Below are 26,831 nucleotides of genomic sequence, written 5' to 3' on the forward strand. Positions count from 1 at the left end.
AGGGACTTATCTGTGTAAAAGGCAACAGATGAAGAACAGCAATATGTTCATTTTCCATTGCTGCGTAATAAATTACCACAAATCTAGTGGATGTAGACAACATGTTTATAATCTCACAGTCTCCGTGGTCTAGGAGTCTGGCATAGCTTATATGTGTCCTCTCCTAGATATCACAGGGCTCTGTCTGGGCTGCCTGTAACTGGGGAGAAATCCACTTACAAGCTCACTCTGGTTGTTGACAAGTGCATTTCTTTGTGTCTGTGGAGCTTAGAGCCCTGGCTTCCTGCTGGCTATCTGCTGGAGGCTGCCCTCAGTTTCCAGAGGCTGACATATGCTCCTTGCCACATGGGCCTCCCCTGACACAGCCACTTGCTTCTTCAAAGACAGCCAGAGAGAGAGTCTCTTGGGTGCGTATGCTGGTAAGAGCGTCTCATAACACTGTAGTCACAGAAGTAACATCCCATCACTGTTGTCAGATTCTCCTGGTGAGATGTAAGTCACAGTTCCCTTCCACACAAAAGGGACATGGAGATTATATATGCATAAGCACCAAGAGGGGCAGATATGGGGGGAGGAGGGCTCTAAAGTTTGTCCATTGCAATGTAACATGGGACCATGGGGAAACCAAAGCAGCCTCGCAAGGATGCGGGGGACAAGTGGTCAGGCAGTGAGGCAGCTGCTGTCTGTTTTTCTCTCTATGGCTGCCAGGTCTATCCTCTCCGCTTCTCTCTCTGCATTTGCTCTTCCTGCGGACTTTCCTGCTTCTGTGCCCATGGGTCAAAGAGGAACACCCTGGTCCCCCATTTTCTCAGGAGAGGCCGATGGCTCCGCCAAACCCATGATCTTGGTTGGGTCAACAGCCTGTCCAACCAGCCCAAAAGCTGCAGAGTCACGGAACAGACACAGCTCCAGAGGCCCACTGCTGGGGGTGGGGACACTTCTCAGAGATGGTAAAGTGTGGGCTGAGCAGATGTTCCCAAAGATGTCTGCCTCAGCTGTCTTTCCCTGGTTTCCCGAGCTAAACAAACAAAAACACCCCAACCTTCAGGGAAGCTACAAGAACAGCAGGTTCTCTTCAGGCTTCAAGGCACAGTAGCCAAACTGTGTTCGGCTGAGATGTGAGAAGAATGTCCTCACTCCCAAGAGGTCAGACTGAGCGCCTGAGGTCCGGTAAGGGACCAGATACCCCCTGTCCCCCACGCTGTCCTTGTGTCCTCCTCCAGCCCCTCTCTGCAGGCCCCCTTGACAGATTTCCTTCCTCCTTGAGCTCCAGCCCCTAAACATAAAGCACAAAGCCTTCATGCAAATCAGCTGTGCAAATAGACGCCCGGGGACTCATAAACTCCAAGGCTTCCTCAGATACACCCAGACAAATCTGAATTCTCTTTGGGTTCAGAAGATTTGTTGCCTCACAGAGCTGTCAGCAGGATTAGGGACGGGATACGTGACTCTCTGAGCGCGGCGCTTGGCGCGTGGGAGCTGCTCAGTACATTGAGGTGGTAATGGTAGACGTGAGGGCAGAAGGAGGAAGAGAAAGGAAAAGAAAATGGCGATGGCCCTGGTGCTTCTTCTTTGGCAAAGTCCAGAGACTTAACTCGATGCTCTAATTCCTTGGTCCTCCGCGCATGGCCCATGCACCAGCAGCAACATTGCCAGGAATGAGGAATCTCCAGCCCCCCGCACACAGGCCCCCTGCACACAAGACCCCCACCTGGGTCCTCCACATCCTAACATTTGGGAGACATTGCTCTAACTCACCGGTCCTCAAACGGGACTGCACACTACAGTCATCTGGGGACCCAAGACACACGGCTGCTTGGGCCCCCACTGTGCAGGTCTGATGTAGGGGTGCTGGGTGGGCCCCCGGCTGGTGGGCTTTTTCAAGCTCCCCGGGGAATTCTCGAGTGCAGCGGAGTTTCGGAGCTACTGTGCCGGTTCGGCTTCCATTCAGTCATATGGAAGTGCCCATGTTTTTAAAAAAGAGAGAAAAAAAGCCTGGAATTAGGCTCTGCAGAGCCAGAAAGGAGTAGGCAACAGTCTGCCTCCTTCAAGCCCCCTAATCTGCCACCTGTAGTATGGGACTGTGGTTTTTACCATCACAAGACGGTCTCTGTGCCTATAGGCTTCTCACCTTCATTCCAGGCAGTAGGAAAAAAGGATGGGAGGAGGGATAGGAACCAAGTGAACGTTTGAAGGCACCGATGAAGTTGACTCTTCAACTTCATCTTAACAAGCTTCCTTGGATGCCCCACTCAGCAGCTTTGGACTGCTTTGTCCAGAACTATGGCACGTAGCCACAGATAGCTGCAAGGGAGACTGGAAAGCTGGGTGTTTTCGTTTTTTTTTTTTTTTAAAGATTTTATTTATTTATTTGACAGAGAGAGATCACAAGTAGGCAGAGAGGCAGGCAGAGAGAGAGAGAGGAGGAAACAGGCTCCCTGCTGAGCAGAGAGCCCGGTGCGGGACTCGATTCCAGGACCCCGAGATCATGACCTGAGCCAAAGGCAGCGGCTTAACCCACTGAGCCACCCAGGCGCCCGGAAAGCTGGGTGTTTTAAGTTGAACACGGTGTCACCCTGGACAGGAATTGCACTGTTGTTGGTAGGAAGGCGAGGCAGGAGGGGGTGGTTATCTGTCAAGAATCCAGCACTGGGCATGTACCTACCTGCTAGGTTCCAGTTTCTGGATGTTCCTGGCCTCCAACGGATTCATCCCCCACCCCTCTCTGGAGGGACTTGCACCTGTCAGAGACCGACCCCAGGCCCTGCCTTCCTGCTCCCATCAGCCCGACTGCCACCAGATGTGAATGACCTTCTGGCAGGGGCCAGAGCGCCCCCGGGGAGAGCTTGCCACACCACCCCAAGACCCGACCCGAGACTGAGGGCTGGGAGAGGCAGGCTCCGTTCTCCTAGAAATGATGGTGAGAAGCGTGCCTTTTGTCACTCAGCCAACATGGGCTGATTTCTGTAAAACGACTTTGTAAATTGCAAGGAGTCACATGACAGGGAGGTTAGGATGATGATGGCAAGAGTGTTCTCCCCGATTCTCCAAGCTTTCTCTAACCTTCCTGTTGTTGGGGAAAAAGCAAGAGGTAAGCCCTCCCCCATTCTCAGAACGGCCCCAAGACTGCAGGTCTGAGACGGCTGAGGCTGCCGGGGCTGGCCAGTCGCCCAGAGCGCCCAGCCCCCACTCCTTTCCCAGTCGGCTGTGCCCTTGCACCCCCCAAGGAGGGGAACTGTCCAGGACTACATTCTACTCCAGCAAATTATTCTGTCTTCAGATGGCCTGGGACCAAAGCCATGTCACTTTGCTGCAGTCTCCGCATACGGGAGCTGGGCCAGCAGGACGCCTGGGGACACTGCGGGGTCTCGGGGAGAGGCTGCGGAGCTTCTTACCAGCAGTGCAGTGTCACTGCGGCTGCCCCCTCCCTCTAGTCCCGGTGCTGGTCCCTCCGCCCCTCCACCTGCTCCCAGCCCTCACCCACAATGTGAGATAGCAAAGCTGTGCAGGAGAGTCTTGGAGGAATGTCTCAGGCCTTAGCCTCCAGGTCCTGGGGCTAATAAACAGTTGGTCAGGGGAGAGCCACCTGCTTAAGGACTGGGGTGCTGAGTTAGAATTCCTGCCTCCATATCCTATCGGGGGGAACAGAGGCAAAGTTCTGGGCTCTACCCCTGTAGGATTCAGTGACCTCAGCACACCTGCTCCTCCATTCCAGGGCCGACATAGCTCTGGATTCCATTCTTTAAAGCGAGAGATTACACAGTTTCCAGGGTTGGCATTTTCAGTATTTAATATCCTCAAGTGACACAGAATTGAGCTTCTACTCTACCTAATGAACGTCTTCTGTAGCGAGCATTTTCTATGTTCCAAGCTCTGTGCCAGACGACTTCCATGCATTTTCTTATTTAATTTTCACACCAACACTCTGGAGGCGCTGCTATCTATTTTATGGATGAGGAAACAGAGGCTCAGATCGTGCATTAGTTTGGGTTAAATTTGGTTGCAAATGGCAGGGGACCCTCAGGGGTTTACACAAGATGGCTTCCAAGATCTCCAGCAGCGACGTGTTATTTCTCTAACGTGTAGAATCCCAGAAGCAGTTGTCCTTGGTGGTTCTACAGTGGCTGGGATGTAGGTTTCTCCTTGGTGTCCCCTTATCCTCCATTCCCAAGGTGGCCTCAAGGTCACGAAGAAGGTATAGCCTTCTCTTTAAAGACATTCCCAGAAGTTTGCTGGTGCCTCTTTCTCTTATATCTCACTGGCGAGATCTCAAATATGGGGTCACATCGAGCAGCAAGAGAGGTTGGAAAATATAGTGTAGTGTTCATTTTAGATGGTCATAAACCCAGCTGAAAATTGGCTGCTTCATTATGATATGAGCAGTTATGAGCGATTCAGAGCACAGACTGCCCACAGAGCTGGACTACCTGGGTTTACCACTGTCTCCATCATTTATCAATGTGTGACTTTGGATAGTTCACGTGTTCACTGACTCAACAAATATTCAGTGCGCGCTTACTCTGTTGCAGGCACTGTTCTAGGAGCTGGGGATGTAATAATGACCCCAAACACTAAACTTTCTGCCCTTGAGGAATTTACCTTCTAGTGGAGAGAAATAAAGGAGCTAACGGGTAAAACATACAGTATGTCAGGTAGTATGGGGCGCTAGGAGAAAAATAAAGCAGGGAATGGGATAGAAAGTGCAATTTTAGCATGTTCTGGTAAGAACCTGGCATTTAAATGAAGACCTTACGGATCTCTGGGAGGGTGTTCCAGGGAGGGGAAGCACAGTGCAAAGGCCCCGAGGCAGGATCATGGGGAGGTCATCAGGCTGTGTCCACTGTCTCTCCATGGGGGAGCTGGGAGGGTCTGCTGACATCTTAGTCATGGGGAGCAAGGCAAGGACATGGTCAAGGATGATTCCAAGCTTATTGGCCATTACCCATTTGCTAAGAAGGGGACAGCTGAGTGCAACAGGTTTGGGGCCAGGGAGGAGGGGGGCACAGCAAGAGTTTGGGTTTCAAGCTCTTGAACTTGAGGGACCTATCAGACCTCCAAGTGGAGAGGACAAAAAGGCCTGTGGATGGACACGCTCCTGGAGGTCAGAAGAAGCCCAGGTTGGACACAGATATTTAAAGGCAAGAGGCTGAACTGAGACTGAGAAAGTGGGTATGGTTATTCAATCTCGGTGCACCTCACTGTCCTCGTCTGTGTTATGAGGACTAAATGCAGTAGAAGAGAAAGCACTTAGATCATTGCCGGGCACATCTGTTTGTTGTGGGGGTGTTGTACCTGCCTAAGCTTACTGCTCTTACTTACTCATCATGGCTGATGAGCAGTGTGGGGGCTGCGCTGGGGGTTCTAGAAGAGGCAGGGGCCATGCTGGGGGTTCTAGAAGAGGTAGGGGCCATGCTGAGGTTCCCAGAGGCAGCAGGGGCATTCTCCCAGAGAGCCTCCCTCAGCATCCATGGCTCTATATAGTTCAGCCCGCCTTCCACACTTAACCTTGGTCTCACTCTCCCAGAGCTCCAAGCCACTGTTCCCCACAACCCAGACTGATCACTCTCGTGCTGTTCCTTCTCCGCCACTATCCCTAGTGACCCTGGCACCTCCTCCGGTTTCCATCTCCGGAAGCCCAAACCCTTTAATCCTTCTCTGACGCCTCTTCCTCCAAGAAGTCTTCCTCATTCACACCCCCAACCCCAATCAGACATGAACTTACCCATCGGGAAACCCTTGGAACCCGTGGGAGGCCTGTTCCTTTCTCCCTGGAGCCATGCTACTCAGGTGCCCAGCAGTCTCCCCCTGCACCTCCAGACTGGGAGCTCCATGCAGACTGGTACCAGTCTGGTCTATCTGTGCCCTGAGGTCTGGCTCAGGGAAGGGCACCCAGCAGGCACCCAACTGTCTGCCGAGGGCGAATGATGAGGTGGTGGCAAGAAGCAGATGCAGTTACAGGGAAACAAGGCAGCCCTGGGCCCCTGGTGCCGTCGAGAGCAAGGCTCATGCCAGGAGGACGGGCCCCATGTTAGAAGCTGCAGGAGCGCGAGGAGGGAACCAGCCTGGGCCTGAGGGTGTCGGGAGACTTCACAGGAGGCAGAGGAGAGTAGGCACACTGTGAAGTCAGAGCATCCAGGTCTTGGAGGAAAAAGAGGAGGGCACTCCGGGCAGGGGGCTGCCTTCTGCAAAGGCTGGGGGTAGAAGCACTCCAGGCCAGTAGAGATGGCTTGCCGCAGACACTGAAAGGCCCAAGGACACCCCTTCCAAGGCTCCTCTGTAGGGAACTGGGTTAAACACACCCGGCGTCGGGGAAAGAGGTCCACTGTGCAGGGGGCTTGTGTAATGCCCATATTTTGTTGTTGACATACGGTATTCTAGTAGTTTCATAGGAATGACCACATTTTTTAACTCAAAAAGGAGGACTCTTCAAGATCTGACAAGGGTCAGGGCGCTCGCTGGAGTGGACACTGGGCACTGTCCTCGGTGTGAGTGGGGGAGGTGCTCAGGTCACCCTGCGCAAGGCCAGGAGCAGGGATTCGTGCGCAGGTCCAGGCGTCCGTCTGCTCATCCGTAACCCCCGCTTCCGGCCACCAAACTGCCTAGTGGCTTATGTGGTCTGAGGTGGGGATTTCCCTAGCACGGTGGGTGACGCGGGTTTGGGGACCAGCCTAGCTGGGTCCGAGTCCCACCTTGCGCTTACTGGCAGTGTGGGCCGACATCTCACACCTCCGAGCCTCAGTGTCCTTTTGGCAAAGTGAGACTCATAAAAGGTCAGTTGTGAAGATTCAGTGACTGAAACCAGGTGGGCGGTGGGTTCTGTGGGGCCATGGTTCCCTGGCCTGAGGGAGGCTGAGGAAGCCCCCTCTTCCTCTCACACTTGGCCTCCCCTTCACAGACTTTAATGAGAATGGCTTCATCGACGAGGAGGACCTGCAGAGGATTGTCTTCCGACTGCTCAACAGCGACGACGTGTCCGAGGACCTGCTGGCTGACCTCACGAGCCACGTGTGTGCCTGGAACCACACGGGCTGGGTCGGGCCGGGACATCCTCCAAAGCCCCCGGGTGGCAGGCAGGGTGGGGTGCCCTGACGGATGGGCACATGGCTGGAGGCAACTATCCCCCAAGTTTCTCTCTTTCCTCCAAGGTCCATCCTTCCAGCGTCCCCAAGAGCAGGTGTCCAAGCCATCTACGCCAAGGGCCCCTCCCACCCACATGGCGGTCACTGCAGGCAGGTGGCCCGACAACGGCTTAGCCTCAGAGGGACACATCCCCACGTCCCCTTTCCCATGTTATTGCAGATGTCCTAGAGTGACAGTCCAAAGTGTGACAGGACATGAAGGCAGCCTCATGAGTCTGTTTGTCCTAAGACCATGGGAACCTTCAAGTGCTTGAGGTCTGGATTGACACTAGAAGCAAAGATGAAACTGTGGGAGGTCATCGCTGCCTCCTTGACCTGACCGGGCACCTTGCAGTACGAGCCTCTGCCTGTGATTGGATACAGGTGTGCGTGGGGTGTCACTGCTTTCACCTCCACACCCATTTTCACTGCCTAGCTGGAGGCATGAAGGACACTCTTCCCATGATGAGACCAGCCCATGAGGCTCCAGACCACAGTGCACATGACCTTATCTCTGCATCTCCATGTCTTTGTCTGGGGTGGGGAGTGGCAAGGGGGGTGGGGAGAACATCTGCCTTACTGCCTCCCCCCCCACGGAGGTTGGGGGACTCACATGCTAGTGAAGCACCTAGCTGAGAGCCTGGCCTATAGTAACACTTGGCATGAGACGTTCTCCCCTCTCCCTGCGACCCCGTGTCATTTTCTCATACCGGGCTCCTCGCTGCTATCTGGCTTTTTCTACACCCCTGGCCAGGTCCTGAATGAGTCAGATCTGGACAACGACAACATGCTATCTTTCTCGGAGTTTGAACATGCGATGGCCAAGTCTCCAGACTTCATGAAGTAAGGTGTTCTGGATTGGGGGTGGGGGGACAGGAAGTGCCCACCACAGTTGGGGGTGGGGCAGGAAGAGCCAATAAAGCGCCCCAGTCTTTCTAAGGAGGTCATGAGTCTCCAGGGTCCTTTGCCGATGCTTTCAGAATCAGCAAACCTGGAGCTTCGGTGAAATTAGGTAACCGAAATTTCTAACCTTTAGAAAGAGGGAGTGGGGTTTAACCAGCAAAGACAAGATGACATTCCAGGCTCTGCAAATGACGTGGGTGGCCCTGACTTCAGATGCTGGCTATCTAGAGGTGGCACACACGGGTCTTCCCCTAGGTCCAGGGGGCTTTCCAAACAGAGTATTTCCAAACCTTGTTTCATGCAGAAGGGGCATTAAATTGTCTTCTATCTTCTTACAGACACCCTAGAGACAACTGGCCATCTCCATATTGCCCTGGCCATGTTTAATGGTCTTGTTTGGATCCTTCCAGTTATGGGAAAAGCATATCACCCCACCCCACCCCAAGAGGCAGCCCATTCATGATCCAAGAGCCCTGTTAGAAGGCCCTTCTTGGGAGCAGTGGACTTCTGTTTGCCGGTGTCTGCTGCTCCTGGGCCCTCTTCTGCCCTTGGTCTCATAGTCTCGGTGAATTTGATAGCAAAGCATGGCCGCCATGATGGTTTAACCAACCAATCAGAAAAAGAACAAAGCACTAGACCTCAGGGAGTACCTGGTCAGGAATGGAAGACGGTGCATTCTCTCTCTTCTCCATACCCAGAGCCTCTGCCTCTCTCCTCATCTCCTCTGCACTCAGCTCAGCCTGCAGACAGGAAATCTCTCCTGTGTCAGACAGGAGGCCAGTTATGGCCTCCCAGCAGATGTCGGTCGCTCCTAGTAGTATCTCTCAGCTCTGACTCCAGATTGGGTCAGGTGTTCACCCCTCTTCTAATCACGTGGCGGGAGGAGAGGGTTCTCCAGGCCGTCCTGGCCGCTGGGGGGCCCATGTGTGGGCATACCCTCTGACAGACAGCCCACACTTAGAACCACCCCAACTAAGGGTAATTCCTCTTCTTCCAGAACAGCCCAGCACATAATAGAAGTCAAAATCCTGTCCTTCTTGTCTTTTTCTTTGCATCTCTCCTGTTTCTTTCCATTGGTTTTTGGCGCCATGAGGTTCTGAAACCCTGGTGATGCTAAAAGGAGGAGAAGGCTTTGGGGGAGTTTGCAATAGCTGCAAACTGGCCATGCCAGAGAGAGGGATGAGAGGGTGCCACTAGGACCACTATGAACCTGGAAATTGGAGGGTACTTTAGATCTGTAGTTCAGGGTGGCTTCATGGGATGCTTTCTCACAGCTCCTTTCGGATTCACTTCTGGGGATTTTGATGTGGCCATACCTGATCTGGCGGCCTCAAGGACCACCACTGGAACTTAGAATTCAGTCCCCTCCAGGCACTGGGGAACTCTGGTCAGAAGTATGACTTGGTCCCCATCCTCCCCTCACTTCTAGACCATTGTTTATTCAATAAAGCAAAACAAAACTTTCCCTTGCCTCATCAGTTCATTTTTTGAATACAGGATCACACAGAAGTAATTTTTATTAAGCACTGCTCATTCCAGGGCTTAAGTTTGCCGATGACACCAGGCTAGCTGGGATGACCAGACTTTTAGAGGACAGGGTCCAAATCCCAACCGCCTCACAGCAGGAAAAAGGCCAAATGAGATGAAGTTTACGCAGAAAATCCACAACATTCCCTTCTTCCCCTGGAGCTACCTGACAGCATCTCTCCTGCCAACTGCACGGAGTCATGTTGGGCAGCGGTCATTCCAGCTGGTGCCTGGCTTCCTGGTCCTTGTCATGGGAGAAGACATCTAGGACCCACTTTGCACCCCCAGGCCCCAGGATGCAACATGTGGACCAGCAGTTGGGGGTTATTTGCCTTGCTCTTCAGCCAAATCCTGGAATGAATTTGGCCACCATAGGGACCTTTGGGGACCCAGGTGGTCAAGGAGTCTGGGTCACAGGAGAAGCCCCTTATAGGGTCTTTGAGAGCTGACAGATGCCCCTCTGATGGGCACACAGTTTTTCTGGTTTACATCATCCTCCGGGAAGGTGTCTAAACACTGGATCCCAGGGGAGGAGCTGTTTCACTGAGACATGTACTTGAACCTGCAGTGGTCTCTTTGCCTTCAGGTCCTGACTCATGCATTCAAGATGTAATAAATTTTCCATTGATGGATGGAGTCCCTTGATCAAATCTAAGAGATGCTGTAATGTTAGAGAAAACTTGTCATATGGATACACACCTGGCCTGAGGTCCCCATCCCAGATCCTGTGTATGGAGGGGCTGTCCCCTACATCCTGTCCCCTGCCACAGAGAAGCGGGAATAGCAGCCCGGTGAGAGCAGACACTCCAGACTCCCCACTGCAAGCATGTGACCAGGGAACCCATTCTCCCCATTTCCTTGAAGAATGGCTCAGTCCTGGGTCACCCTCTCCTGTCCTATTCTAGAAATAGTCCCCGGGAGAGACACCACAGCAGCCTGTCCGTGCCTGTCTGGGAAGAATGCAGAGAGAGGTTGCCGGACGCAGCTTTTTCTCTCAGGCACCACGGGGGCTTCCAGGCTGCGTCATTCCCACCTCCCGAGTCTCCACATGGACCACGGGCAGGTCATGTAGTGGGCAAATGAGAGCTTGGGTCCAAACCCTGGGTCTCTTCTAAGCTGTGGGAGCTTGGGTGATATTCTCAACCTCCAAGACTCTGTGTCCTGATCAGTAAAGTGGGGATAACGCCACCTCCCTCACAAGCGAGTGTGTGGACTGAATGATGCCAAGTCAGGGTTCAAACTGGAATTCCTTTGTATCTGATCCCAGTGCAATGGCTCTGTGGTCATTTCACCTTCATTCTCGGATATGTGATCATGGGGCTTCCTCGATTACACTGGTGGAAGCAGATGGGAGGTATCTCTGTCCCAGAGTGACCTGCCACCCAGGCTCGGGAGCCCTACAGTTCTTGGTCCTACCAGCCCCCACCTCGGGGGAGGGGTAGAGGGGGCCAATAGGTCACAGGACACTGCTTTCCACTGGCTTGAACCCCTGAGCTGAGCTTTCCACAGCCCTTAAGATGCAGTGCTGTGTGACCCTCAGGCATGTCTTTGCCATAGCCAAATGTCCCTGGAGCTCAGAGAAGACCACAGGTTTGGTCGTGGCTAAAGATTTTATTCCAAAAAGCCAATCTGCTCAGAGCCAGGCTCCCAGGCATCATGCTCTAAACTCAAAGTAACGATCTCTCTTCTGCCGTTCCTGTGGGGAGACCCTCTTCCCCGAGGGGAACGTCTGGTAGGTCTTCATGTTCTCAGGAGATGTTCTTAGAAGGTGCCACTTCTTCTCTGGTGTCAGAGGAGGACTGGGGACAAGGATGGAGCCAGCATTAAGCAGTGAGCCTGCAGGGGGAGGGATGCCCAACCACGACGCTGTGTGCCCAGTGTTCTAGCCCATCCTGACCCTGCTGACTGCTCATCAGCCCAACATCTGATAAGCCACCATGCAGGTGAGACCAGAACAATTGGTATTTGCATGACGGTATAGTGGTTCAGAGAGAGAACACGAGTGTCAGACAGAACATGGGTGTCAGATTCTGGCTCAGCTCCTGCTGAGAAGTGGACTCATATAAAATGGACTAATGTGAGTACGTCTGCCTCAGCTTTGTTTTGAGGGGTAAATGAGATAATGCTTATAAAGCACTTCAGTAACCCTGGACAAGGAGGAAACACTCAACAAACATTATAAGAAATGGTGATGATGGTGATAGTGATGGTGGTGATGGTGATGACGATGATGGTAATAGTGGGGATGCTGGTGATGGTGATGAAAGTGGTGACAGTGATGATCGTGTTGATGATGGTGGGGATGGCGGGGATGGTGGTGATGGTGATGACGGTGATGGTGATGATGGTGGAGATGGTGATACTGATGATGGTGGCATAATGGTGATAGTGGTGATGGTGATGATGGTGCTGAAACTCAGGAAAGGGCAGCGATTTTCCCCAAGACACAGTGGTGATCAGGAAAAGGGCTGAGCGCAGACACTGACCCTCTTACTTCCAATGACCTGCCTGGCCCTGTGTGTTGTGCGAGGCCATCAGCTGCATATGCTGCCAGATAAATTGGAGAAGTGGGGCTGGGACACCCTAGGCTCCCCACAGCTGTAGGAGGTGCAGGTCCTGCCCAGAGTGATCTCAAAAGGAAATATGGCCCAGGAGAGGCCCCACACTGCCTCCAGGTTTGGTCTGACTCAGAGCCACCCAAGGGGTGAAGATGTCCTAGAACTGGTGTCAAGAGATCTCAGTTTCTCCAGGTTATACCTCCAACCAGACCTTCTACTCAGCAAAGTATCTGGAGCCATCACTAAGCCTGTTCCCTATCTATAAAATGGGCCCATCTATGTTACAGAGAGGAACCTACAGAGGCAGGTAAATTTATGTCTTTAAAACCCATTAATCTCAATGGAAAGTGTTGCTGCCTTATCCATAATGATGGTGGCGAGGCTTGGGGCTCTTGAGGCAAGCAAAGAGTCAGCACATAGTTGGAAACCCAAGATCTTCCAGATGCCCACCTGATGCTTCCTTCCCACATGACACCTTGGCAGCATAGACTTCTGATTTCCACGCCTTGGTGTCAGGAGGGAGCGCAAGGCAAACATGTGTCTGGGTTATCTCGCAGAGCAGAGAGGGCCTTCCCTGGGAAGAGCACCTCTTCCCGGATAAAAACAGTGAGATTCAGGCAGTGGGGAACTTTCAGATTTCGTTAGATGGACAGCTGGACTTCGAAAGCTATTTTGTAGTCCAGAGAAGAACATTTTCTGAGCCTGGTCCAGGTTGGGGTGGGGGTGAGGGGGGGCAGTGTGGTACCAATTCCAGGCTCTGTGTAGTGCCCTCCGTGTCCGCCAGAGGGCAGCAGTTTCTTGTTGCTCGGAGCTGTTGTGCCCACGTTTGGACTAGTGTAGCTGCAAGGCTGCCCATACCCGGACCCCTTGCTGTGTGACTATCATCCTCTGCACCATAGGCTCCTTAGGGCCAATTCTTAACTCATTTCTCACTCTGAGTGGCTGCATGCCTGGCTGAAAGCAGGTGCCTATGGACATGTGTTTGTAGAACGCGTGAATGAAGGGAGGGCAGGCACTCACAGGTCGGTGGGCAGGGGGTACCGTTCCCACTCCTTCACAGGCAGCACGAAGTAGGGAACCCGGGGCACCATGCCCGTCTTGTCTAGATAGAACTTCCGATGCTGTTGTGCCACCTACAGCTCGACCCAAGGAAGAGACGACAGGCTGTTAGTGTTGGAGAAGCAACCTGGGGCCTCCTGCCATTCCTGCCTGCCTATACCTGGGCAAGGGGCAGGGGGCTGCCTCCCCTAATGCCCCTGTTGGAGTTCCCAGCTGGGTGTCCTCTCTGAGACCAGCTCCCCGTCTATCTAATGGGGATAATGGCCCACACCACACCAGCTTTGCTAGGGAGAGTAAACGAGACAAGCCACCAGCAGAAGGAAGGTATGTGAATCCTGCCTGAGCAGGTGACACAGTTGGTTTCTGCCTCCCCCCGCCCCCCATGATGGAGACCAAAGCTCTTTCCATGTCCATTGACATGGTCCCCCAGCCCCCGGATGTCTCACAGCATTGACCCGATCCTCTCCTTGGAGAGGCTGCCTTCTCACATGTTCTCTGCCCTGAGGACCAGGAGGTACCTGTGTCCTTGAACTCAGGCTGGAGGGTTGTTTGCAAGAGACTGCGGAGGGTGGGAGAGGTGGTTCTAGGAACATAGCAGAGAATGAGCCCTGGCCCCTGTGAGCTGGGCAAGCACGTCAGTGGTCAGCGCCTGTGTCCACAAGGACGTGTCTGAACCAGAGTCAGAGGAGGCTTTAAGAGCCGCAGGGGCAGGACCAGAACACCAGGAGCCAGGCAGCTAGTGTTTGGGGCTAGGGTTGACTCCAGGATACATCCTCAGAGATCTGGGAGACAGAGAGGCATAGGGTGGGCACTAGGTCCCAGGTGGGCAAGTACAGTTGGGGCAGGGGCCCCAGTGGGCCCTACGTCTGTGTTGGGTGGGCTCAACCTGAAGGTGGATCTTTGGCCTTTTACTCTAGTAGGAAGTAAGCGACAGTCCCCCAGGCTATGGGGCAGAGGGGAGGGCGGGCACAGCCTCAGAGGCTCCAGCTCTACCGGCAGTGGGGGCCAAGCAAGGGCCAGAGTCCTTGCCAGCTCAGCTCAGAAAAAGGAACAAAGTCTCCTCTGGCCCCACCGTCGCTCTAACCCTTTTCCCCCAAACCACCAGGGAAAGGAGGCAGCTGCCCAGCCCAGGGCAGCCCACCTGGTAGAACCCCGCGAGCTGGGTGGAGCGGTCACTGTCCAGGTTGAAGCGGGTGTAGACAGGGGCGTGCAGCCAGCGGTCCCGCGTGTGGGAGCGCTTGCTCAGCACCAGGTCGGGGTTGGAGGAGAAGAGGGTCGGGAAGTGGCCGCCTGTGCTGAAGGGAGTGTGGCTCTTCTCCAGGGCTGCGTTGCGCTGGTCCTGGAAGTACTTGAGAGTGGCGGTGCCATAGGGGGAGCCGAAGGTGAAGGCCACACTGGGTACATGGCCTTGGTACCTGCCATGGTAATGAGGGGTAGCGGAACGGGAGGGGAGATCAGTGCAAGGTTCCGGGGCCAGTTCCAAGAGAGGCCCCGAAATCCCAGAGGTGGGGCCAGTGGGCCCTGTGGGTCACTTCCGGGCCATGAGAAGCTTCCCTCAGAGGTGCTGCCCAGTTTGGGGCTCCAGGGCAGGATGAGGGAAAGAGACTCTGGGCCTCTCCCTCCCCCCAGAGGATGGTCATTCTTGCAGACCAGAGGCTGAGGCAGGAGTGAGAGCCCCGGGGTCCCATCCTGAGCCCCGAGCAAGCCCGCAGGAAAGTCACTCTCCATTCAGAAGATGGGGAGGCCCCCTGCCACCGGCTCATTAAGGGTAGAGGACATCAGAAGTCGGTGGGAACGTAGCAGTGGGACAAAGCTGTCACTTGCAGCCGAGGTCTGGGTTCATGTGCTACAGCCTGGCTCCAGCTTAGCGACCTTGCGACGCACCCCTCACACGGGCTGCCAGGAGCTCCGTGTCCCTCTGCAACCCTGGAGGCTGGAGACCGACGAGAGGGACAGGGGCTGGCGAGTGGGGCCCCTCGGAGAGACGGACAATTCACGCACGCACACACAGGGCACTAGGGAGCCCCAGTCTGGTGAGATTTACAGAGAGTTAGGCTTGCTGCAGCCAAGTGAGGGGCGATCGGGCGACCCCCAAGAAGCTGGAGCATCAGACTTTGTGCAAGAGGCAGAGACCAGTGGCTTCCCAGTCAGTGCTTCTCACCCCTTTAAACCTGGCCCGGACCCCATAGTGCCCTTGAAATGGCCCCTGACAAGGCCGTCCAGGGTCGTCTGAGGCACTGAGGGCTGGTGACCTCTGCCTTCTCGAAACGCCGCTCCTGGAATTTAGGACACTGTTCCCTCCTTGTCTGCTGGTCTTCACCTGACTTTCTGATTGTTCCTTCTTGGTCGCCCCCTCGTGATGCGCCTTTTCTGCTCTTTTCCTCTGGGGTCCGTCCTGAGCCCACACAGTCCCTGGGAAGATGGTATTCATGCCGAGTCCTTAACCAACACCCTTGGGTGGCTGGCCCTGGGTCTTCATCTCCTGCCTGGAAGTTTCCTCAGACTCCCGTACACCGTGGCACACGAGACTTCTCCCTGAGATGGCCCAGGCACTCTCTCTCCCCACCACCTCCCCAACCGCTAGCCATCTCGGTGAAAAGCACTCGCCAGATGGCCAAGTCAGAAACCTGGTGTCCACCTCCCACAGCCTCATCTATCTCATGCCATCCGTCCCCAAGCCCCGGGGCTCCACACCATCCCAAGCTTGGGCCACACTGCCTCTTATCTGGACTGTGGCCACAGGGGCCTCCGATTCTCCCAACCACGTCATTATCTCCCCCGCCACCTTCCCATACTCCAACCTGACTGACCTTTCTAAAGTCAAGCCCTTAGCATGGCATTCACGGCCGTCTGGGAGCTGACCTCGCCTCCCTCTCCAGCCTCCACCATGTAACTTCTCTTTCTCCCTCCCCCTACTTGTCTCTCCCTTGGGGGTTGCCCCGCGCCCCCCGCCATTAGGAACGCCTGCCCTCTCCCCTGGCTCCTGAGGCTGGCCCCCGGTAGGAAAGGATCCTTTAAGGCCTGCTCTGTGGGGCTCCTGGGTGGCTCTTGATTTCAGCTGAGGTCATGACCTCGGGGTCGTGAGATTGAGCCCCAGGCCGGGCCCCACGCTCAGCAGAGTCTGCTTGGGATTCTCTCTCCCTCTCCCTCTGCTCTTCCCCCTGCTCATGCTCAGTTTTTCTCTCAAATAAATAAATAAATCTTTTTTTCTTTTTCTTTTTTTTTAAATAAACAGACCCGCCCTATCACTTCTCTGAAGATCCTTTCCTTGCCACCTCTTCCAGGTCTAGGTGGGTCCTGCTCTCTGCCCCCCTCCCACCACTAGCCAAACCTCCTCCGAATGCTCTTGTCTCTGTCTCCGCCAGGAGGCAGGGAGTGTCTCGATCACAGCTGGCTCACAGCTGGCTCTGGGTCCCCAGTTTGCCATACCAGGTCTGGCAGGCGGTCTGGGATGGAAATGTTTAGGGAACAAAGAAAATGAGTCGCTGCGCGTGCCTACAGCTTCAGTGATATTTCCAGTCAGACCCACTCGTATAAATGCCCGAAGGACCGCCGTGCCGCAGGGACCCCCAGCACCTCCCCAGGGGCCTCCCCTGCTGGGACGCTGGACACCTCGTCTCCGCTCAGCTGAGTACTCTTACCAGGGAAGCCCCAGGGAGTGCAGGGAGCCTGTGGGGTCCCTGCGACATCGCGGGCATCCCCGACTCCCCAGGCCACAGGGCACTTCGATCTAAGGTCCGAGCTTCAGGGTTACCTGCGGCAGCTGCTCTGGGCCTCGACCTCCCACCAATAAAATGAGAGAGCATTGCGGGGCTTCCCTCCTCCCATCGTCAGCTGGGAGTCAGGAAAGCCAAGCTGGGGGATTACTCCCAGGCCTTCCAGTGGCTCTCCACTGCAGGCTAAACAGAACAGGAGCTCCTCCCTGCTTCCTGCCCCACACTCCCCTCGCCAGCTGTGCTTTTCTAGAATCTTCCAGCACATGAGGTTGTCTGGGCCCAAGCAGGCAGTGAGGGGAGACGACTTCTACTGCACTCAGGCATTGGTCCAGCCTTACCTCTCCTGCCTGTAGCTTCTCTCTGCCCTTAAGACCATGACCCTCGGGATCCTAACCTGCACCCCCCCTGCCTTTGCCTATCTGCTGGCTCCACCTGAGTTCCTGGCCGATGGCTCAGTCTCCTTCTCTCCCGAAAAGATGGCAGGGCTGGTGATGCTTGTGTGGTCACCATGGCCCCTTCTGGGCCCGAGTCCTCCTCTGTCCCATGGTTCACCCCCCTCCTGGGTGCAGAGCCTCCCCTCCTGCCCTTCCCCTGCCCCCAACAGTCTCTCTATTTCTCTCAGCCTCTGTCCTCCTGCCTTGCCATCGATCGATCCTCTCCCCTCTCTCAGCTTCTTCCCCTCTGCCTACAAACACGCACATTCGCGTGCATTTTTCCCAGGCTGCAGAATCCGCTCTGTGGGCCTCGCATCCCACCCTTTTCCTCCCTGTCTTCCTGAATGTCTCCGCGGAATGTTCTGCACCTTCCGCCTTTGCTTCTTCCTCTCCCATTCTTTCCTTGATCTCCCTCAGTCCGACTTCTCACCACCCCCACCCCAGCTTAAATGTGAGCCTGTATTTTTTCATTAAGGTAATGTAAGATCATCCAATTGCCAAATCCAGCATCCTCGGTTCAGCCTCACTCTGCAACACTCAAGCTGATGAAGAAACTCATTTGCAAGAAACATAACCTGAGCGGTAGAAGCAGAGTTCTTGAGGGTTCTTTGTGCTATAGATGAAACCTAATAAAAATATAAGCTCGACAGTCAAGTAGTCAGAGAGCAGCAGTAGGGATAAGCTTCCTTTCACGTGGAGGGAGCACCCCATGGATGTGCCTCCGCCCCCCACTTGTCCTTCTGCCTTCAGGTGGAAGAACATCAGGCTGGTGGGCGGAAGCTTGTTGAAGCCCACCCACCCCTCACTCTTTTCCCTGGAAGCATGCCAGCCCAAAGGGCTCCTCTGTGCTGTTTTGCGTGGACACACTGCCCTTCAGGAGGAGAGCCTGTCCCAAGTCAACCTTGCCACCTCCTTCTGGGGTTCAGGATCAGCCCTGTTGTCCCATAACAGCTTTCTCTCTTTTATCTTATTTCTCCAGTGGTTCAGAACGCAGGCATGAAAGAAATGCTGGTCATCCGATGCTGTCAAACCCCAACAAAAAGATAATAAAGCGATAGCATGAAAATGAAAGAAAGGTTGTCCGCAGCCTTCTCTAGGGACAAGAGCGTGACCCAAGAACATCAGACTGGTCAGCCGACCATCCTGTTAAAAAGGCAGCCGCTGGTCCTTTCCTGGCAAGAAAGAGCTCAGGAACCAGAGCCACCCATAGGCTCTCCTTGCAAATAGCACTCAGTGATGAAAATCTGCCAGGGAAGAGATGATTCAAAAGAAATACCCAGGAATGTAGGGTGGTTAGTTTCAAATCTATTTCAGTCCTGGAACTAGAAATAGCAGCTAGGTGAAGGCTGGTGGCAGCACAAAGTGGAAATGTTATAAAACCTGTCAAAGGGAAAAATAATTTCGGCAACAAAAATTGGGGAGGTGGGCGGAGGGGCAATGGGCGCGCACCCACGAAGAATTTATAAGCAGAGTCAACCCATGGCAACTAAATTTAAAACGTGTCGTTGAAAAATACACGACACAGTGACTCTCACCCCTGGATGGTTTATATCCTCCCTCCTTCCCTCTCCTTTAGAGAGATCTTTCAGGAATTAATATTTCTTTTTTTTTTAAAGATTTTATTAATTTATTTGACAGAGAGAGATCACAAGTAGGCAGAGAGGCAGGCAGAGAGAGAGAGAGAGGAGGAAGCATGCTCCCTGCTGAGCAGAGAGCCCGATGCGGGACTCGATCCCAGGACCCTGAGATCACGACCGGAGCCGAAGGCAGCGGCTTAACCCACTGAGCCACCCAGGTGCCCCAGGAATTAATATTTCTTGAGCTGAATTAGCATTTATCTAAAGTCTGGGTATTCTTCCATTTTATGCCAACATCTTTCTCTTTGGTGGAGTCCTAGTAAGTTTACATTTCTTGATTTTCGTTCTAAAATAGCAGATGTAGCAAGATCGTATTTTTGTAGAATTGCTTTGTCTATCTTTCTGTCCACCCAGCCAGCCAGCCGTCGAGTCTTTTTTGCTGAACAGACACACAACGAGGACGGTAGAAGGAAATTGACCAAAGACTAAAAGGCGTTAACTCTAAGTGTTTGGATTTAGGGTGGGTTTTTTTTTTTTCTGCTTTGTATGTGTATTTTTTTTTAAGACAGTGAGATAGTGTTCAGAATTACTTTAGTGCGAACCTACTGTGTGCCAGGTGTTGGGGATCCAGAAGTCCACAAGGTTCAGCCCTTTCTCCTGCCACCTACCCCCTCATTCTGAATTGACAGTGTTAGACGGTGTACATGCAGGAGCTCTAATGCCTTTAAATTCGGGGAGGGAGGCCCATTCCCCAGGGTGAGAGGGCGGTATTGGTGGAGCCCCGTGAAGGACCTTCCACTGGGGTCAGACTTTGATGAGGACCTCGGTGTGGAGGGGGATGGCCTGAAGCTCGTTCTCCTCCTCCGGCTTATCTTCTAGGTGCTTCCAGATGCCCCAGGGCCCTCACCTCTTTTCAGAGACCCACTCTCTCTGGGAGAGCTCATTTATGCTAGACTTCCAATACTGCCCATTCACCAAGGATGCCCAGAGCTATGTCTCTGTGTTTCTTCTCCCAGCTACGGATCCACACACCTGGCTGTCCACACAGGGCTTGCCCCCGAGTGCCAGATGCAGGAGGATGGATACCAGCCTGTTCTTCCTCCTCCTGGATAGCTCTGCCTGGCTTAATGACACCCATATTCACCCCTCACCACCCAGAAACTGGGATTCAGGCCATTCACCCTTCTCCATCCTCCCTCTTTTGTCCCTAAGCCCTGTGACTCTCCTACAGCTGCCAGCCTGGCTCTTCGCTCACCGGACCATCTTGAGTCTCCCAGCAAGTCTCCCAGACCAAGTCTCACCCTCTGGCCTGCCGTCCGCACTTTAGCCAGAACAACCTTTCTCAAACGTGCATCACAGCACCAAGGCTCACCTCTCCCTTCTCCCTTCCCTGCGGGTGCCCAAGGCCCAGGAAGCTTCACGTCTCTGGGCCCTCTCTGGCTGTCCACACCTCTGAGCCTTCGCATACATCCACTCGCCCCAGGACGCCATGTCCCCTCTTGAGCCCCGGGGGGGTTCCCCACTCACTCACAGAACCAGGGCTCTCTGTCACCTTCCCTAACCTCACACTCCCCTCTGCTGAGTGTGAGTGTGTCACATCCGTCCACCTCCTCTGCTAATCGGTTCTCCTCCAACCTCAACACCTTCGCAGCCCCTAGCATAGGACTAGTGCTCAATAAACGTCTGCTGGAGGAGACGGAAGTCCCAAAACCCCGGGAGGGCACCACGTCCCAGAACGCTGCTCCCAAGGGGCTTGGCTCTGATCTGCAGAGCGCACGTAGGCACAAGGCGTCCCACCCACGGGGGCCTTTGCGTTCCTGGGAAGAAAGGAGCTATAGAAATGTGACGTGTTCCCGTGATTCTTGTCTTCACCACCCCCAGGCTCTCTGCCATAGTCCTCCTCTGCTCCCCGATTTTCCACCTCCCCTGAATGCCAAGATATTTGCATCCCAATAGAACAGAAGCCCTCTCCTCCGCAATTGCAATCCTAATCCTCCAGGGGTTGGATTCCGGATCCTGCTCAGGGCTTGCTGCTCCGGGAGGGGCGCAGGTGCGCGCACGTTGGTGCACATGTCCACATTCCGGTAGCACTCAGAGGGCATGCCTCAGCAAGCCAGGTCTGTGTCCCCTGGACACACTCGCGGTTCTGTGCCTCGAGCGGGACCCCGTGTGGTTCTATGGCAGAGCTTTCCAAAGGCCTGTCGTTAAGGGTTGCATGGCCTGTCGTGGTGGAAAGAACAGAAGGGAACGGCAGGAAAGGCAGACAGGTTGCATAACGGGGGATCCAACAGGCCCTATGGTGCAGCCACACCTCCTCCTTGCCCTTCTCTGCCGCTGGGCTCCTTGGCCCCCTGCACAGGAGCTGGGAGACGGTGCTCAGCCAGGTCCCTGGGCAATGATCCTGTGTGCATCCCTGTGTGCACAGAGAACAGTCCCTCCCTGCCTCTTGAAGGCCCTGGCTAGCCCCATACCTGACATTAAAATTAATTACCATGCCATCAGAGATCCCTTGAGCAGCCTTATTAACTAATTAACTTGTGACTGTTCAGCACGTCCTCATTCCACCGCCTCCTTCTTTAAGACACTTCCTGCTGAGTACGGGGCCATCAGATCCTTCCCCTGAGCAAAAACTTTCAAGGGCTCCCCATTGTCTAGGAAATTAAGTTCAAAGGGGCCAGACGCTCAAGGCCCAGCTTGATGTGGGCCTCTGGGAGCGTCTTTTCAACTTTCCCAGCCACTTCCACATCACAGCTTTTCTACTCCAGCTAAAAGGCTTTTGCTCCTTTGGAAGTCTATCTGGCCAGCTTCCTTCGGGCCATCGCCTCTCCCTGCCTTGGGACCTTAGCCATCCCTCAAGATTCATTTCCAAGCCTTTTCCAAGGAGACACCCACAGACCATGCTTGTCCTCTCCATTGAACTGTCTGTGCCCTTTGTGATTCTTTTTTTTTTTTTAAGTTTTTATGTATTTAAGTCATTTCTACACCCAATGTGGGGCTTGAACTCATTGACCCCCAAATCAAGAGTCGCCAGGCTCTTCCAACTAAGCCAGCCAGGTGTCTCCGTTTGAGACTCTCTTATGTCTCAGGTCACATGCTGGCTGTATTGGAATTACCTGCACCTTTAGTCTAGTCTCTTTCGGAAGTATAAAGTCCGTCGGGGAGAGAGGGAGATGCTCTCCTCCTGTCTGCATCCTGTCACTCCTGGCCCTCCAGAGAGGCTCTGTACATATTTGTTGAAATGAACTGACATGTGGAGGCACATTTTAAAAGGCTGATGATTCTTCTAGAAAGACAAAGCCTAGGTCTCCAGGAGCCCCTGGTCCCCTTCTTAGGAAGGCTCCCCAGTTCTGCTGGGCTACGTGAGAGGCATCAGCTGCCTATCTGGGCTCTTGGACTCTCCTACATCCCTTAGGCATGTGGCCTTTGCTTCGTAGCCCAGGACACAGTGGCCTGTCTTTGGAGCTGCACTTCCATGGCCAGGGCCTGGGCAGAAATGGAAGGGGCTCCCCTGGCCTGGCCTGGCCCACACCTGTCTCAGCCCAGAGGTGATGCCTCAGGTCTGCAGCCGCTGGCAGGAGGCAGGGGTGTGAGAGAGGAGGCTGGTCTGGGCTCCTACGGCTGAAGGAAGCCGATTACTAAAGTTCCAGGTTTTTCCAAGCTGCTACTAAACAAGCCAGTATTAAAAATTAAATTATAGGGGCACCTGAGTGGCTCAGTGGGTTAAGCCTCTGCCTTCAGCTCGGGTCATGATCTTGGGGTTCTGGGATCGAGCCCCACATCGGGCTCTCTGCTCAGCAGGGAGCCTGCTTCCTCCTCTGTCTCTGCCTACTTGTGATCTCTGTCTGTCAAGTAAATAAATAAATAAATAAATATTTTTTAAAATTTAAATTATAAAAAAATTTAAGTATATGAAGTCACAATTAAAGAAATTATATTGAAAACAAAGGTAATAAACACTCAAACCTGATCACTACCTAATGATGTCACTGTTTTGCTGCCGTCCGTGTTCTGGAGCTTAGTCGTGCTTCCTGTGTGTGTAGGGTGGATTTATCGGGTGTGTGAGCTGCTCTGCGTCTCTCCCCAGCTCTGCACCCGGACACCGTGACGACAGCCTGAAATCAGCCGTGGTGAGAGTGTTTATGCTACAGAGAGAGGATGAACGCTACAGATCAAGGCTTTTTCCCTCCAGAGAGCTGGTTGTCTAGGGATTCTGGGCAAGGGGACACAGACACCTTTGTGCGACTACCGTCCTGAGAATGTCCTCTTGAGAGCGGAATACACTGACTTTAGGGTTTTGCAGCCCCTAAGGCTCAGGCCCAGCTCAGTGGCAGAGTGAGACCAAACTGCTCCTCCAGGAAGACAGAGGGAAGGGAGTGAGGGAACTGAAATCCCCAGACCTTGCTCTTGGTGAGAACCCCTGGGCAGAGCTGGGGGCGTCAGGGGCAGCAATAGTCCAGCCAGGAATGAAGGCACAGTGGCAGGTCAAGGGTTTGGATGAAGAGCCTGGTGAGGCATGGTGGGAGGCTGAGAGCAAGGAGCTGGGTACCACTTAGATCTGATGTGCAAGCAGGAGGCACAAAGCCCTACTGAGGTCAGTGCCATCCCTTGAGAAGCCTTACAGTCCAGGGACTCGGACCCAAGAATTCCCTGCTACTGCAGGGAGGGCGGGCTGTGCTGCCCAGAGCAGCAAGGGACCACCACGTGAAGCTCCCTGGCAACGAGCCTGAAGCCCAGCAGCATCCTGTCTCCCTTGGTATCCAGAATCAGGCCTTGAGCAAAGCAGGGATCTAACTAATGGTAACATAACAACTGGAGGGATTGAGGAGAGCCTGGGTGCTGAAGTCACATCGACAAGGCGGGGTAACTTGACCCTAGATAAGCGGTTCGTCTCTCATCTGGGTTGCTGCAAAGGTTTTTTAGAGAAAGTTTGTAAGGAGCCCCGCACAGTGCCTGGCACATAGTAGGTGCTCGTGCCTGGGGGCTCACAATGCCGGCTCTTCAGTCACCAGCTTGCAACTCAGGCAAGTCCCCTTGCTCTCCCTGGCAGACCTCAGTGACCACATCTGGAGCAGCACAGGGCTGGGTTACAGGATCTCCAAGGTCCTTACCTCTGTGAATATTCTCCACCGCTAAGAATAAAACTGGTAAGGGGGCTGATTTGAGTGTCAGAAGAGACGCTGTGCTTACAATCCTGTGATTAATATTTGAAAAGACACACAAAAATAATAATTATCCAAGTGTGGTGGGGGAACCTTGGATTCTTTCATTAAGTTAACAAAATGAAGGAGCAGTTAGAAACAAAAGCCAACTTCATTCATTCCTCACTGATGAGGATCTTCGGGACAGCATATTCCTCCCAGAAAGATCCATGGCAAAAGCCTCAGGTACAGACTGAGCTAGCCTTATTTATTATGCACCCGTTATCACAATTTCTAGATCAATAACAGAACAGGGTGCTCGAGGGAACCGCAGACCAGTGGCATGGACCAACCCAGAATCGCTTCTGAAATATGCAGCCTCCCCTGGCCTCCGACAGAGTGGGGAACACTTGGGGAGGGTTAGATCCCACTTGGGGACGGCAGGGGGCTGAAGGAAAAAGATATGTTAATGTATAGAATGAAATCCTATGGTAAACACCAAGAATGTGGTATTAACACCACTATCAAGGGCTGCCAAGATGGCTTTGAACTAAGCCTTATGGGATTATACTATAACGGGACCCATTGAGGGCGGCCCCCTGCTTGTCGATCTTATCACAACGTCTGGGACAGCCCAAGTGCTTGGCAGGTCTTTGTCCAAAGAATGCCTAAATGAAGGAAAAGATCATAGGAAAATCATAAGCCACCTTCTCTAACACCCCTGGCTTGACATCGGGAGGGTCTCGTCCCTGCCCTCCATGCCCCGGGGCAACTGGTGGGAGAGAGAAGAGACTCTTATAGTCTGGGAGAAAAGGTTGGGAGTGGAAATCTCAGACACCCGTGAGACACGGGGCCACAGAATGGAAGAGACCGTCAGACTTGCCTCTTAGATGTTTGGAGCTTGATGGCAGCCAGAGAAAGGAAAGGTAGGTTTGAACCCTGCATCTGAAAATGCTAAGGGCAAGGCCGATCTGGGGACTGGGAAGTCCTGGGAAGATTAAGTGAGATCAGTGGGAGAACCGACCCCAAAGTCCGAGGCCAGTGCACATCCCTCAGCAACAACAAGCACGGCCTGACCGGCCTTGCCGTATTCTCTGAAACCCACCCAGGCGCTCACCCGGTCTGCCGCAGTCCTTCATCTGACACATCCGGCTCTTGCGCAAATCCTGGTGCACCACCGCGGGCTGGGGCCGGAAAAGCCTGCTCCCTTCTTGGGCCCCCCCCACGCTCTTGCTCCCCCCAGGTGTCTCCAAACACCAACCTCACGCTCCTCCCCCTTCCCCGGGCCACTCGACGGGGACCCACTTTCTACAAAGGGGGACAGGGAGAGTTACCCTGAGCGCACCAGCCCCGGGGTAGGTCACCCAGCAGGTGAACGACGGGCGCTCTCTGTTCCTTCAAACCCTAGAGCCAGAGGAGGGTTGGGGTTGGGGGGAGACGCGGACTCCGACCCCCGGAGTTCAGGCGGGGCTCTGGGTGCGCGGCGGCCTTACCCGGGCATGAGGCCGGGGGGTACGTAGGCGGCATTGAACTCGGTCAGGAGCGTGCCCGCGCTGCGGGAAGCCATGGTGGGTGTGCAGCGAGCGCGCAGCGAGCCCGGCGCCCCAGGTCTCCCCGCCCGACGGTAAACAACCCGGGGTCACCTGGCAACGCGCGCCTGGCAACGATGGGACTGGGGACTGGGGCCGAGGGGAAGCCGAGTTCCGGGGAGGCTCCCAGACCTCTCCAAGCGTGGTCTCCCGGGGACCCCGCCAATTGCCTCCCTCCCAAGCGGGGCTCCCGCGCCCAGGAATGGGCTCATCTCTCTGCTTCCCCGCGTGTGGGATGCGGGATGAAGGTGGAAACTCGCAGGAGAGGCCCTGCAGGAGATGCGCCCGAGTGCCCTTCTGTCCCCTGCAGGACTCGGGACACGGCCCAGCGCCCTCGCTGCAGAGGCGGATTAGAAAGCGACAGCCCCATCACGGCTCTGCCCGAGCACCCCAGCTCCTCAAAGGGAATTGTCTTCCTACTCTCTCGTCTCTCCTTGGGAACTTCCTTCTTGCCTGGTCTTGCCTGTCACACTACTCCATGAGAGTGGCTTATCAGAAAGGCGCAAAAGGCACATCTTGGGAGGATCTGGATGTGTGATGTTCTGCTGTCCTCAGTTCCGAAGTGCAGCCCACAGGGTTGGCTTGTTTGCACCAGAAAGCAAACTTAACCAAGTTCCCAGTGAGGGTTCCTTATAATAATGGCTTCCTCCTGCAACCGGTGCCCTCACACCCCATTTCTCCAGCGACCCTCATTCCAGCCCTGGTCTTTAACTGGGGCGTGAAAGAGCCGTGACAGCCTCTAAGGCGACATGCTCTTTGGGGCTTGGAGCCAAACCTGTCTCCCAGCTCCCTTGGAGCAGTCCTGGTATCAGCAAGAGAGCTCTGCCATTTACCCTTGGCCTTCTCGGTTTCTTTCAGTCTTGTCCAAGAAGTGTCATCTTCACAGTTTGAATCTGTAAATGGCAGCTAATGAAGACCACAGACACTAATGAACTTGCAGGACGCTTTTGCAACCAGAATTGTCAAAAGGCTTTTGCTGAGAGATAACATTGGGATTGGGGGGAGCCATGGACTTCCAAAGAGTGCAAGAAGCAGGGGAACTGAGGTCTGGGGAGGAAAAGAAACTGTCCCGGAATGAGTGGTCGCAGACCAGGCGGAAAGACTTTCCACCAGTCCTTCAAACTGCAGTCAGGTCTCTGTATTTCTAAATTCCCCATGCAGAAGAGGAGCAATAATAAGAAAAATATTTGTAAAAGCTGTCAAAGAACAGCT

General features: G+C 54.1%; 2 protein-coding genes across 2 annotated transcripts in view; one reads left to right on the forward strand and one right to left on the reverse strand.

Annotated features, from left to right (window-relative positions):
* CIB4 (calcium and integrin binding family member 4) overlaps window positions 1–9,471 on the forward strand; it is a 48,978-nt gene extending 39,507 nt beyond the window's left edge. Inside the window, exons 5-7 of the mRNA XM_004781378.2 lie at window positions 6,896–7,005; window positions 7,873–7,961; window positions 9,296–9,471. Of these exons, the coding sequence (XP_004781435.1) occupies window positions 6,896–7,005; window positions 7,873–7,961; window positions 9,296–9,326 (230 nt within the window). The 3' untranslated portion in view covers window positions 9,327–9,471. The remainder of the gene's footprint in view (window positions 1–6,895; window positions 7,006–7,872; window positions 7,962–9,295) is intronic.
* Window positions 9,472–11,139: 1,668 nt separating this feature from the next.
* FAM166C (family with sequence similarity 166 member C) lies at window positions 11,140–25,648 on the reverse strand. Its single transcript, XM_004781379.3, has 4 exons — window positions 25,524–25,648; window positions 14,307–14,580; window positions 13,127–13,239; window positions 11,140–11,347 (listed from the first exon to the last, which is right to left on the reverse strand). The coding sequence occupies exons 1-4, from the start codon at window positions 25,595–25,597 to the stop codon at window positions 11,203–11,205; spliced, it is 606 nt and encodes a 201-aa protein (XP_004781436.1). The 5' UTR covers window positions 25,598–25,648; the 3' UTR covers window positions 11,140–11,202.
* Between the last annotated feature and the right edge of the window lie 1,183 nt (window positions 25,649–26,831).

This window comes from Mustela putorius, unplaced genomic scaffold, assembly GCF_011764305.1.
Source record: "Mustela putorius furo isolate JIRA1106 unplaced genomic scaffold, ASM1176430v1.1 tig00000281_pilon_pilon_pilon, whole genome shotgun sequence".
NCBI classification, from domain to species: Eukaryota; Metazoa; Chordata; class Mammalia; order Carnivora; family Mustelidae; genus Mustela; species Mustela putorius.